Source organism: Cervus elaphus, chromosome 20, assembly GCF_910594005.1.
Source record: "Cervus elaphus chromosome 20, mCerEla1.1, whole genome shotgun sequence".
Taxonomy (NCBI): domain Eukaryota; kingdom Metazoa; phylum Chordata; class Mammalia; order Artiodactyla; family Cervidae; genus Cervus; species Cervus elaphus.
The window spans coordinates 42,781,782-42,796,502 of NC_057834.1; the positions used below are offsets into that span (position 1 = coordinate 42,781,782).

General features: G+C 39.2%; 1 protein-coding gene across 3 annotated transcripts in view; it reads left to right on the forward strand.

Moving 5' to 3' along the window:
- The window catches only part of ARNT (aryl hydrocarbon receptor nuclear translocator), a 69,083-nt gene that overhangs the window by 43,714 nt on the left and 10,648 nt on the right, over nt 1-14,721 (forward strand). For all 3 annotated transcript variants that reach the window (XR_006335772.1, XM_043877432.1, XM_043877433.1), the window contains 8 exons: nt 131-344; nt 3,137-3,350; nt 4,532-4,634; nt 9,113-9,178; nt 9,597-9,682; nt 11,131-11,207; nt 11,828-11,962; nt 14,235-14,309. Coding sequence is in view for 2 of the 3 variants with exons in the window: in XM_043877432.1 (XP_043733367.1) it covers nt 131-344; nt 3,137-3,350; nt 4,532-4,634; nt 9,113-9,178; nt 9,597-9,682; nt 11,131-11,207; nt 11,828-11,962; nt 14,235-14,309 (970 nt within the window). In the remaining variant the exon portion in view is untranslated. The remainder of the gene's footprint in view (nt 1-130; nt 345-3,136; nt 3,351-4,531; nt 4,635-9,112; nt 9,179-9,596; nt 9,683-11,130; nt 11,208-11,827; nt 11,963-14,234; nt 14,310-14,721) is intronic.

Sequence of the window (14,721 nt, forward strand, 5' to 3'; positions counted from 1 at the left end):
TTAAGCACCACTAAATCTAAGTACCGCATTTCTTCAGCAGCTCACTTGGTATCCATGTCACTCTCTCTGCTTCCAAGTGGCCAGATATGACCACCTGGATGGGGCTTCTCCTCTCTCTCTCTCCATGCAGGGAAAACCACAGTGAGATTGAACGGCGACGACGGAACAAGATGACAGCCTACATCACAGAACTGTCAGACATGGTACCCACCTGTAGTGCCCTGGCTCGGAAACCGGACAAGCTCACCATCTTACGCATGGCCGTTTCTCACATGAAGTCCTTGAGAGGAACTGGCAACACAGCCACCGACGGCACCTACAAGCCGTCTTTCCTCACTGATCAGGTCTCTGGGAAGCACACGTGAGGGGGTCTAGAATTTTTTGAAAGTTTTGATCTTTTGGGGGTGGATGCCCATAATCCTGAAGTGTGTGTTATATTGGGAATCAGAGCAGAGCTGAATCTGTAGATTCTTTAAAGGACAGGAATTCAGTTCTGAAGGAAATATTCAGGTTATAGGAAAGTCAGTTTTGATCCCTGACTATGGCATTTATTATCCTTGAAACAGAAGTAGAGAGGAATTGTGAAAACTATTTAGCACGCTGACAGGTATTTTAGAACTTTACTTATGAATCCAGTCTGCAGGGTAGAAGAACAGTGGGATCTCAGGGATGACTGTGTTCATGGAACCAGTCCTTTTCCCTGGCTTTAGGGTTATAGAAGATGAAAGTAATATATTTCTTTTTCTTGAAACAGCTTCCAGTTTTAGTGATGAAAGGAATCTAACAGGCAGTTGTTGTTGCTTAGAGATATGCTCTGTTATATTCAATGCACTATGAGAGAAATAGAAAGTAAAAACATTTCCAGCTTTTCAGAAACTCAGTTTGAATATGAATATGTGAGTAGTAGGATACACACATAAGTGAAAAATGAGAAAAATGCGTATGGGAAGAAATGCCTTTAAAGAACTTATTAACAGTTTATATAGGATTAAATATATGTGTTGGCTTCCCCCATGGCTCAGCGGTAAAGAATCCGCCTGCAATGCAGTAGACGTGGGTTCCCTCCCTGGGTCGGGAACATCCCCTGGAGGAGAAACGGTAACCTACTCTAGTATTTTTGCCTGGGAAGTCCCATGGACAGAGGAGCTGGCGGGTTACAGCTCATAGGGTTGCAAAGAGTCTGACACAACTGACAGACTGAGCACACAGACACACACAAATGCATATATACTAGCGGGATGGTAAAGCAAACGGAGCGGCTAGGCCTGAGTCAGAATAGTCAGCAAAGACTTCAGAGAGCATACGGTAGCCATGTTCTGTTTTGATTGTTGAAAGTATCACTTACTTATTGCAGAAAATTTCAGAAAATACAGGATGTATGATGAAGAAAAAACTGACCTGTAATGCCATCCTTTTATTCAGAGGATCAGAAGGAAGGAAGGAATGTGGTTTGGAGGAAAGCACCAAAACTTTTCCCAAATAGGATGGTCTATATGAAAGCACATATAGCACAGATTATATATATATGTACATTGAAAAAGCTAATCAATTTGTACTGACAACACAGTTTCCAGTTAGGCACTTTTTGTGAGCTAACCAAGTACTTTGTGCTGTTAGAAATGTAAAGAATGGTAAGAGGTAGTCATAGGTAAAAACATGTGTAAATAAATAAATCATGATGTAAACACAGAATCCAATCTATATCAGAGGTGCAATAATAAGTCCTGTAGAAGTGTAAATATGGAAAGTGAAGAATAGGGGAGTAGTGTTGTAAATATTGGAAATAGCTTGATTAAAAGCACTGTGAGAATAATCAGGTTATTCAAGGAAAATCAGTTTAGCATGCCCTGGGAGATGATAATGGAAAGATAGGCTGGGATCTGATGAAGGAATATTTAAGTGTTATGTTAAATAACTGAGATTTTAATTTTTAGGCAATAGGTAGCTATAAAAAATTGGTAGCATTTTGAGGATGGATTGGAAAGAGTGAAAGCAGGGAGACCATTAGTCTTGGCATGAGATGACATTATATTTAAAAATAGAATTGATAAGCTGAGTTATCACTGGAGTGTGAGAGATTAGTTAGATTTTTTAGACCTATACCCTGAGAGGAAAGGGATACTGTTAGTCAAGAAAGAGAGTACTGGAAGAGCACAGAGGATTGTTTTTGAAGAGGGAAATACTGCTGGGTTTTGAGATGTTGAAATTGAATTGCTGATAGAATGTCTATTTGGAGATGCTTAGTAGATTTTAGGCAAGTCTAGAAATGTAGACTTGGGAATCATTTCGTAGTGGAGAAGTGGATATGATTTCTCAGAGAGAGAGTATGGAATAAATAGAGGAGAGAAGTTAAGACAGAATGTTGGAATTGCCCGCACTTGAAACTTGAACAGAGGAAAAGGAGCTTGAAGCAGAGAAGAGACATTTGGAAAGGAAGTAAAAGTTTGGGAATGGTGTCATAGAAGCTAGGCAGAAATAAATTTTAAAGGATAGAATGAACAACACTGTCAGATCTGTAGTGACATTGTGTACAGACTCTGGAAAGAGCACTTGAGTTGGCAGTGGGGAATACCTTATTTGTAGTAACCTGCTGAAGAAAGATGCAGTGATTGAGAGTGAGATTGCAGATGGACTGAGAAATACATGAAAAGGGAGTAGAGTCAGTGAGTATGACATCACTCTTAATTTAAGCTTGGCCCTGGAAGAAGAGTTGGGCAGAGTTGAGGGAAGTTTTGTATAGAATTAGGAAAACTTGATTATGTTTAAGATTTGAGGAGAAAGAGAACAATATGAATATTTGTAGAGCATCATCCTAAGAGACCAGAGAGGGTGAGATCAAGAACTCAAATTTTTGTTAACGGTAAGCATTTTTATTATCTGTCTCGAGTTCTGAGGTAAAGAGGAGGGAGGTGGATAGCGACATAGACACACTGATGAACTATCTGTTGGAGAAAGCTACCTTGTCAGTGAAGGTGATTATATTTAAGGTACAAAGCCGTGCCTATGGGTCGAACAGAAGGCCACAGTTGTTTATGGAAAGATATGTATGGTCTGAAGGGTCTTCCTTCTTTCCATAGTAACATTTGTTTTTTTTAAAAGAGTTTGGTATTAACTTGTATTTCTCTTCCTTGGGCAGGAACTGAAACATTTGATCTTGGAGGCAGCAGACGGCTTTCTGTTCATTGTCTCATGTGAGACAGGCCGGGTGGTATACGTCTCTGACTCAGTGACCCCAGTTTTGAACCAGCCGCAGTCTGAGTGGTTTGGTAGCACGCTCTATGACCAGGTGCACCCAGATGACGTGGACAAACTCCGTGAGCAGCTTTCCACTTCGGAAAATGCACTGACAGGTATGAGCTATGTAGATGGGAGATGAGTGGCAAGTCCTTTCTTCTTTTTTTCTGAGATAGAAGAGGTATTTTAATGCTTAAGTTTTCCCATCGTATCTGGCAAAACTTTTAGAATTTTCTTCTTTCATGAATATAATCTATACTTTTTATCCACATGCAAGTAATATATTTTGTAGCTCATCCTTAGAAAATGTTTCATTAGTGACAGTGTTTATATAAAAGTTTACTTTAATCTTAATATTAGTGTAAATACACCATAAAGGCCAAACCTATAATATCACCACCTCCCTTGTCATTTTAAAAGAATTAAATTATCCATGTTTATGTCTCATTTGTATGGGTAATTACTTGGTATTTTTTCTACCAAGTTGTGCTTGGCTTTGACTTTGTACTTGGTTCTGTGATGATAGATTTTTATTTTAGAGAGGAATGGTTATCGTTCAGTATATCAGGTGTTTTTTGTTTGTTTGTATCTGCACTATTTTTCTGTCTTGTTTTTGTCCCCCTCTCCCAGCTGCCTCTGTTTAATGTTATTCAGTCCTTTTGCCAGAGTTTGGCTGAAGGAAATAAGTCACATCTGCTGCTAAGCAATCTGGAAAAAATTTTAATGTGGAAGCAGATTAAAGCTGGTAATTGAAATCAAATCCATTACGGTCATATTAACGTTGGTATTTAGCTTTCCCTTCTTTTATGTTTTTATGGATTTCATTTTTCTAGTTTTTCTCAAAAGTTCCCATTTTGTTTCTATATAATATAGGAGGGACAATTTTAGCATGAGACAGATGCGTTTTTCTATAGCACATAAAATTATTTGTTTTTAAACCAATGACATTCACTCTGTGTGTTTGTGTGTGCGTACCTGCATGCATGTGTATAAAAATAATCAGTCCCAAGAACATAACCTTGCTCTTGCTTGCCAGCTCTACCTACTTCTGCTCCTGTCTTCCCTTGCACAAAGTTATTTCCAGTGCTGCCTTTGAACTGAAGCATAAGATTCATTGATGGGAATCGAGGTGTTTTAGACTTGAAAAAAATCCACCTCATACTTGGCTTATTCTGTTATAAGCAAGGAGATTGAGGAGCGTCAATAGGCTATTTACTTAGCTTTGCCTCCAGTATCTCTCCCCCTCTTCCCTGCACACAAGAGTGTACTCCAGACTCTTCTTCACATCCTTCTTCAGGGCGTATCCTGGATCTGAAGACTGGAACAGTGAAAAAGGAAGGTCAGCAGTCTTCCATGAGGATGTGTATGGGCTCAAGGAGATCATTTATTTGCCGTATGAGGTGAGTGTCAGGATGAGGATTGTGACTTGTCATAGGAAGAATTCAGAGTTGAGGGTTTGATTTCTGGTCAGAAGAGTTAAACTTTTAAATCTAAGCTCCAGGTAGATTAAATTCAACTCTCAAGACGTGATTTAGTCATAACACAAAATAAAGTGATAAGCAAACTAGTATTTACTGAACTCTTCTTATGATAGTTGCTTATGTGTCATCTCATTTTCCACAACTGCCCTGTAGAGTAGAATTCAAGGTTACTATTTTGCTGATTTAAAAAAAAAATGACACAAAGAAATTGGCTTCCCATATTTGATTCAGATTTTATTTTAATCCATACTAGTTCGATGCCAGTATCTCTCTTTTTTCTCCTGGTGTATTCCTAGACAACGTCCATGTACTCAGGCTACTTCTGCCCCCCTCTCTTCCCTTTAGTATAAATTTAAGACTTTCTGATTCCTTTCACTTAATATTTAACATTTATAAGTTACGTACTGTACATTTTAGGATTCTGAAGAAAGGATGGTAGTAGTTTTCATCACAGGTAGAGAGAACATCTCTTCATGTCACAAAATAAATTCAGATTCTGTAATGGAAATTGACTGTTGAGAGGATGCTTATTAGAAGTGATGAATAGGATATTAAGAAAGGTTTCCTGGGACTGATACAAAATTTAATATTATGTGGCTTAGTGGTTTGGAGTAGCTTCTAGACCCAGACTACTGGATTTATCAGTTATCTTCTGACCTTGAATGGATTAAATGACTGCTTTGTGTTTTTATTTCTTCACCTAATATTGGGAGTTATATCAGCCTCATAAACTTGTTATGAAGATTAGATGAATAAATATATATAAAGATGCTTAGGACTTCTCTGGTGGTGCAGTGGTTAAGAATCCACCTGCCAGTGCAGGGGACACAGGTTCGATCCCCGGTCTGGGAAGATCCCACAGGCCTCAGAGTAACTAAGCTGTCGTGCCACAACCACTGCCTAGAACCTGTGCTCTTCAACAAAAGAAGCCTCTGTAGGTCTGCGGAATTGGCGGCAGCGGCCACGGCGGCATCTGCGAGCCAAGGCCCAGGCAGGGCATGGTGGCGCCAACGGCCTTGTAAGAGCGAAGTTACTGTGGGGCCCGCCACGCGCTGGCGGCCCTGACATGGGCGCCAGCGGCTCCAAAGCTGGAGGCCGGTGGCCCAAAGGCGGCGGTCCCTGAGCAAGCTTTGGTGCGACCGCGAGGCCGAGTCGTGTCCCCCTTCGTATTCACGCGCCATGGCTCCATGTTCTATGACGAGGATGGGGATCTGGCTCACGAATTCTATGAGGAGACAATCGTCACCAAGAACGGGCAGAAGCGGGCCAAGCTGAGGCGGGTGCATAAGAACGTGATTCCTCAGGGTACCGTGAAGCTGGATCCCCCCGGCATCCACGTGGATTTCTCTGTGATCCTCTATGAGGTGTGAGCCTGGGGGGTGGCAGGCATAAACACCCCCTGCCCCAGCAAGACACCCCTAGGCTCAAGGTGTGGCTTCCATTGAGGAACCTAGGCTGGGGCCACAACAGTGAAGAAACTCCACTGGCCTGGAACCTTCAGCTGTGAGCGGGGCAGTCCTACAGTGCTGGTTGGGTGTTGGTTTGTATGTGGACCAGAGGTGGCTGGAAGCTGGTGAGGGCTGATGGTGGAGTTACCAGTCCACCTTTCCCAGCAATCCCTACAAGGAGCATGGCAGGGCACCTGCTGGTCAGGAATGCTTGGTTCCTGTGCCCCTGCCTGGCCTGCATTCTTCCAAGCTTGCCTAGGGCCCAGCCCTGCTAGAGGTTACAGCACTTTACAAGCAAGGTCTGCCTTTTTCCAGCCCCAGGGCAATGGGAGCTCTACAAAAGTGGGAACTTCCTTTCCCTCACTTCCTTTACCCTCTCTTTGGAGCATTTCAGCCGTTTGCTACCTCAATTCCTCTTGTGTTGGACAGAGGCTGGGGGCAGAACAAGCCCGATTTTTCCTGCCCACCTGCCCATTTGTTCCCAGCCCCAGATGGATGGACAATTTGCTGGCTTTTAATAGGAGTAGGGACTGGTGTGGGAGGTTTCTCCCTCTACCCAGGGCTGGCCTGATCCCTCCCCGCTGCAACTAGTTGTCCCCCCCCCCCCAACCCCAAGTTGAGAGGGCATAGGATGGGGATCAGGAAGGGCTCTGGATGCCTGTGCCCCATCCCACCTACTGTATTTAATCCCCCTTGCCCTTACACATCTGCCACCCTGTGGTGAGGCCCAGCACCCTAGGGCTGGTGCCAGTAGCTCTGAGGAGCCCACCACCCCTTTTCCTACAGTATACCCCTCCTTTCAGGATCAGTCAAAAGAAAAGTACTGGAGCCCCTGGATAGGGGCAGAAAGGAGAGAACAACCATAATAGGAATACTTAAAATGTGAAAGCTTGTAAGTAGTTTAGTCCATGATGTTGTTGGGGCAGCGTCTGATTTCTACATAGAAATGATTTTTTTTTTTTAAATTCCTTACTGTGCAAACTCTCTGCTTTAAGCGTGTGAGAAATGGCTTGGGGAGGGTAGTCCTCAATCTAGGAAGGCTGTTGTGTTATTTGTTCAATAAAATTATTTGTAGACCCTGGAAAAAAGAAAAAAAAGCCAATGTAATGAAAAGCCCACTTGCTGCAATTAGAGGAAAAGCCCACGTGTAGCAATGAAGACCCAGCACACCAAAATAAATAAATTTTTTAAAGATGCTTAGAATAGCGCATGACACATAAAATTCTATGTATGTTTTATTTATAATTAAAGAAATGAGAGAAAGAGAGTAGTGAGAATGGGAGAGAGTGTACCAATATGTGGAAATGGCTAATGCAATGGCATACGGAGGAGCAAGCTAAATAATAACGTGATTGTGTGTGTCCTAAGTTGCTTTAGTCGTGTCTGACTCTGCGATTCTATGGACTGTAGCCCTCCAGGCTCCTCTCCTCCAGGGGTCTTCCCAACCCAGGGATCGGACCAGCATCTCTTTAAGTCTCCTGCCTTGGTAGGCAGGTTCTTTACCACTGGTGCCACCTGGGAAGTCCTAGATAATAACAAAATACAGCAAATAGATTTTGTTGCAGCATAGTGCTGGGGTCTACAAACTGCAACTCTCTTTGTAAATAAGGCTTTATTGGAACATAACCATGCCCATTTATTGACATACTGTCTGGCTGCTTTTATACTTTTAATAGCAGAGTCAACTAGTTGTAACAAATTGTTTGGCCTACAGAGCTGAAAATAGTTACTGTCTGGTTATTTACAGAAAAAGTGTACTAACTCCTGATGTAGAGAATATCTCCATTTGTAGAGCATTTAGAACATTTTGACTTAAAAACTCTGAGACAGTTAACAAGTTTTAGAAATATCAAACCTGACTTCTTTATCTTTCATTGTTAGGAGCATTGTTGCCAATTTTCTGTGTCAAGTTGTATCCAGAGCCTGATATCTGGCTGTTGAATGATGAAAACTTCTTTGATAGTGCAGCTTTTTTTCTTTAATTTATTTTTTTATTGAAATGTTGTTGAATTACAGTGTTGTAGTAATTACTGCTGAACAGCAAAGGGACTCAGCTATACATATATCTATGTATACATTCTTTTTCATGTTCTTTTCCATTATGGTTTTTCACAGAATATTGAATATAGTTCCGTGTGTCATTCAGTAGGACCTTTTGTTTATCCGTTCTGTATATTCCAGTTTGCATCAGCTAACCCCAGACTCCCAATCCAAACCTGTTCCACCTTTGTCCCCCTTTGCAACCCCCTGTCTGTTCTCTGTGTCCCTGATTCTGTTTCATAGATAGGTTCATTTGTGTCCTATTTTAGATTCCGCATAGAAGTGATATCATATGTTATTTGCCTTTCTCTTTCTTACTTCACTTGGTATAATAATATCTAGATTCATCCACGTTGCTGCAAATGGCATTCTTTTTTTTTTGGCTGAATAGTATTCCATTTTATGTATGTACCACATCTTGTTTACCCATTCATCTGTAGATGGACAATCAGGTTGCTTCCATGTCTTGGCTATTGTGAATAGTGCTGCTACGAATGTAGGAATACATTTATCTTTTTTAATTACAGTTTTGCTGGATCATATGGTAATTCTGTTTTTAGTATTCTGAGGAACCTCCACAGTGGCTGCATCAACTTGAATTCCTCCCATCAGTGCAGGAGGGTTCCCCTTTCTCCACATCCTCTCTAGCATTTATTTGGAGACTTTTTAATTATGACCATTCTGACCAGTTTGAAGTGGTACCTCATTATAGTTTTGATTTGCATTTCTCTATTAATTAGCAGTATTGAGCAACTTCTCACATACCTGTTGGCCATCTGTATTTCTTCTTTGGAGAGATGTCTCTTTAGATCTTCTGCTCGTTTTTCCATTGGGGTTTTTTTTTTTTTTCAAGTTGTATGAATGATAGTGCATCTTAATTGCTTTTAATCTCTCTGTTCATTGAAACAGGTGTGGCAATAGCTCTGTGGATTCAGTCTCCATGAATAGGCTGAGCTTTGTGAGAAACAGATGCAGGTGAGATCTTAAGCAGTAAAAAAAAAAACAAAAAACCCAAAGGGATGGTCGGGTACCTGTAGAGATCATCACATTTTCAACTATCTTACTATAGTACTTCCTTCAGCAGCCCTTACCCTCATCCCTCACTTCTCAGTTACATTTTTATTTTTCCTGAACTTCTAAAGCATCTTTTGCTCATCCTGTATAAGGAAGTTACACTCCCACTTTACCTGCTTTCTTCCTGCTGCAGTACCTTTCAGTTGCTTTACTTTGGCAAAGGTAAAAAATATGGTGGTCACTTTTGGGTGGGAAAGGTCCAAGTATAGTCATCCTATTATTTAAATACCCAATAGCCTAAAATTAAAGGTACTAAGCCAGCATTGCTTTTTAAATGATACTGAGTAAAGTTTTTTCCTCACACCTGTAATTTTTCTAGGAATGGACTTGGCTCTGCAAAGGATGGGGAACCTCATTTCGTGGTGGTCCACTGCACAGGCTATATCAAGGCCTGGCCCCCAGCAGGTAGGAAAGTTGAATAGTGATTTCTTTCTGGGTGCAGCTAGTTCCTCAGAGTCCAAGAAAGTTAGCTAACATTTATCATATACCTGTTGCATATGAAATGTGCTTTGGTATAAACTATAAGAAAATAGGAAAGAAAAAATGGACTCCTTCCCTTCCACTATGGATTTTCTATTCCAGTTAGGGAGATGGATTTCTCAGACTTGAAAATGACTCAGTATTGGCTGTGTCTTTTACTGGAACTAAAGGTCAAAAGGGAATGTGAGAAAAGTGGTTGGGGTACAAGGATCAGCTGGCTTTGTAACCTGGCTTTTCAGAATTTCCAAATCTTAACAACTTTATTACCTCCCTGCTGGATAGGTATGACTGGGAATTGGGGGTTCTAGAGGGATAGCACCTAAGAGAGGCAAGGTAGTGTATTTTGGTAAGAGGTTAAACTTTGAATTTGGAAAAACCTAGATTTGTTTCTGATGTTATTCACTAGTGATGTATCTTAGTAAATTACTTGACTTAAAAAACCCTCAATTTTCTCATCTATAATCTGGAGATAATATAACCCATAGAAAGTTATTATGAGGATTACGTTTAATGTAAGAAAAGAACTTAGCCTAGTGCCTGGCATATGGTAAGTAAGTAAGTAAGTGAAGTCGCTCAGTCGTGTCCGACTCTTTGCAACCCCATGGACTGTAGCCTACCATGCTCCTCTGTCCATGGGATTTTCCAGGCAAGAGTACTGGAGTGGGTTGCCATTCTGGCATATGGTAGGCACCCCCAAAATGGTAGTTAAATGTAATTAAGATAAATTAATTTTAAGTTGTAATGATGTTTGAACTTTTTAGATTATATACTGTATAAACGATACATTTGCAATATATATGGTCTTTTATATGTCTGTGTAGCTTTCAAAGAAATACTGTTTTTCTTGGTAAAAAGAAGATAAATATGCAAAGAGTAGTGGGAAAATGCACCCATCTTCCCTTTCCACATAAAACACTGAAGCCCTGGCTTCTCTCTTTTCCAAAGAAGATAACTATTGGTGTTTGGTTTAATTTCGTTTTTGATTGTTTGCTTAATTTGAAAGTTACAGGTTAGGCAAGCCATCTATTCTCTTAACTATGATATGGTCACAGAGTGCCAAATAAAATGTCTTCATATGTATTTGGTTTGGCCATGTTAATCTTGTAGAATACTTTGTGTAGGACCTGTGCTCTGTAATTTTTTATAGTTAATGTGAGTATAATGTATGAATTAACATATATAAAAATACTTAAAACAGTACCTCATATAAATGATCTTTCAGTTATTTACCTTTATTCTTATCTTTTAGCACTCTTTGTTGTTTTATACCTAGTCTCATCATATCTGTGTGTTTTAAATCTTTACGCATCTAATTTTTGAAGGCAGTTGTATTTGAGACACATGTTAAGCCTTCTAACTTCCCCTTCTTGAAGGTGTCTCACTTCCAGATGATGACCCAGAAGCTGGCCAGGGGAGCAAGTTTTGCCTAGTGGCCATTGGCAGACTGCAGGCAAGTATGAATTTTCTGCATCAGTTAATATATCACCCCCTTTCAGTGGGAGAGAATCTTCAGGATGTGTTCATGTTATTTTTTTCTTTTACTCTTTGAATACAAATGAAGCATTCTGAAAGTCTCCAAATATTTGGAGGAATATGGCATTCACACTTAACATTGCTTCTGTCCGAATTAGCAGAAACTGAAGACAGTGAAAGATCTTTTGGAGAGAGAAGTCTTTTTCTCTTTCATACTTTTAGCTTTGCAGTGCTAAATTTTCTGTTTCCAGCTAATTTCTTTTGCTCCTATACAATATAAGAGAGTTCTTTTCATTTTTCATTTCATAACTGACAGTAGGAAAGTGGAATTATTTTGATTCTCCTTACAAAAACAGATGTTTCTTGATTACTTGGGAGAATAATTTTCCAGTTTGAATAATGAATACAACTTAGCTAAATGAAAGTAGGTGGGTTTGGGGTTGAATGAATTTTTATCTTTCTTCACAAAGTTAGTGAAGAGTACATGTGTGGGAGTGGAGCTAGGCCTCATGAAATTCCTAAAATTGGGAATCTGATGGGAAGTACATCTGTAAAGAATGGTGTCATTTTATCTCATTTTTATCTCTTTACTTTCAGGTAACTAGTTCTCCCAATTGTACAGACATGAGTAATGTTTGTCAACCAACAGAGTTCATTTCTCGACACAATATTGAGGGAATCTTCACTTTTGTGGATCATCGCTGTGTGGCTACTGTTGGCTACCAGCCACAGGTGAGGAGCTGGAGTTGTTACACCACTGATATTTAGGCCTCTGTTTTCCCTTGGATGTGCTGAGATGATTCATTCATGTAACTCCAGAGGTAGTCAAAACGTAGCAGCCCCAGCTCAGAAAAAGAGATGATCCTATTCTATTAATGCTAAGTATAATCTCAATTTCCTACCAAGGTTAGCATCTGAGCTAGAAAAATATGACCTGTGAAGCTAGGTGGGAGCTGCAGGTATGAATATGTATTTCTTTGTTAGTGGTGATATTAGTACAGATAATGATGTGCTTTAACTAGCCATAATGATATGGCCACCTTTAGATAATTCATATAATCAATCTAAGTGCATAGTAACCCGTTAAATATGCAACTTTAGCACTAGTTATTTTGATTTATTTAGATATCTCATTCTGCAGACCAGATATAACTATATCTGAATTGAGAAATAGGTCGTTACATAAACTTCAAAATTCTAGCCACCAGGAGGGACTTCTGGCTGTGGTTGTGTAAAGAAGCTGGTGAAAAAGAGATCTTGAAAAAGAAGAACAAAGTCATTTACACTTCCTAATGCAGCGCCTGTTGTAAAACTGTTGTTACCAAGACAGTGTGGTGTTGGTGTAGGGATAGTTATTAGATCAGTAGATCAGAATGGAATCTATTCTCACATTTATGGTCAACTGATCAGCTAATTTTCAACAAAGATATCAAGATAATTCAAGGGGAAAATAAGCTTTTCCAATAGATGGGGATGGGACAATTAGATATTCATGTGCAAAACAGAATGAAACAAAAAGAACTTAGACTCTTACCTAATAGCATACACAGAAAGCAACTCCAAGATGTAAAGGTGTAAGAACCAAAGTTATAAAACTTCTGGAAGAAAATAGGAGAAAATCTTTGTGATGTTGGATTAGGCAAAGGTTTTTTTTTTTTTTTTTTTTGCTGCACTGTGCAGCCTGCTGGATCTTAGTGCTCCCCACCAAGGATTGAACCTGGGCCATGGCAGTGAAAACACCAAGTCCTACCCACCAGACTGCCAGGGAATTCCCTAAACAAAGATTTTTTTTATGACACTGAAAACGTGGTTCACAAAATAAATTTGATAAGTTGGGTTTCATAAAAGTTAAAATTTGCCCTCCTAAAAGGACATCATTAAGAAAATGAAAAGACTAGCCACAAATTGGGAGAAAATATTTATAAATCATATATCTGAAAAAAGATTTGTATCCAAAATATATGAAGAACTCTTACAACTCATTAAGATAACCAGCCAGTAAAAAAAAGAGCACAAGATTTGAATAGGCATTTCATCAAAGAGGAAATATGAATAGCACATAAAAAGTTGCTCGTCATTAGGAAAATACACATTAAAACCACAATGAGATACCATTGTGTCCCATTAGAATGGGTATAATAAAAAAATATTGGCAAGACCATGGAGAAACAGAACCTTCATACATTGTTGGTAGGTAAATAAAATGGTAAACTACTTTGGAAACACTTTTTGGCAGTTTCTTAAAAAGTTAAACACACACCCTCCAAATTAGCAGGTCCACTCCTAAGTATTTACCCAAGAGAAAGAAAGCATATGTTCACAGAAAGACTTATAACAGATGTTCATGACTATTATTCATGATAGCCAAAAAGTGAAAGCAGCCTAAATGTCCTTTAACTAATGAATGGATACACACTGTGATTTATCCATGTTAGAATACTTATAAGCAGTGAAAAGGATGTACTACTGATATTTGGAACCACACAGATGAACTTCATTAAAATATTAGGTTAAATGAAAGAAGCCAGACCCAAAAGACTGCCTGTTCTATGATTCCATTTGTGCAGAGAAGCAAAACTAAAGAAGCAGAAAGCCGATCAGTGGATGGCACAGGGATTGACCTCCCACTGGCACAAAGGAAATTTGAGGGGCAGTGGACATATTCTAAAACTGAATTGGGGATAATGGTTGTATAACTATATAAATTTATTATAGATCATTGAATTAAAATTATAAAATTCACTTGGAATGCGTGAGCCTATCTAAATTAAACCTCAAATCTGTAAAAAATGCAGTTAAAATAAATGTACAATGTCCTAAAAAAGAAAATTGCTCTAGAGGTCAGTTATTCAGCAGATTCCATTTATTTTTGTGTTTTTTTCCCCCTCTAATCTATAATCCTAGGATAAAAGCAAGAGAAATTAAATCCAGTTCCTCTCCTAATGGGCCAGGGAAGTTAGGTGATCATAAAAGTGTTGATCTTACTTTTCTTTTCCTCTTTTAGGAACTCTTAGGAAAGAATATTGTAGAATTCTGTCATCCTGAAGACCAGCAGCTTCTAAGAGACAGCTTCCAACAGGTAGCTTTTTTTCCTGGTTTGAATTAGAGTAATATTTTTGTCTAATATCTATTATTACATTCATCCAACAAATACTTATTGAGTACTGATTAATTGAGCACTATGGCAGGCCTTGCAGTTTTACACTCTTTATTACTTAACTTGTATTTTTAGGAAACAGAAAGGACCAGTACTTGGAAATTATGGATAATGTAATGTTCAAGGTGTTTTTGTTTGGCTTTGGCTACTCAGTGTCCTATATCAAAGCAGCCATCTTTAAAGTATTTAAAGTATTCTGCACTTAACTGAACAGTGGGTAGTAGTTGAAAAATTCATTTCACAGTTCTTCTGTAGATAAGTAAGAGTTAATTCTTAATTGTAAGCTAACTCTTAGTTGTACTTTTTAGGCCCTAGATTCTGAAAACATCTGGTG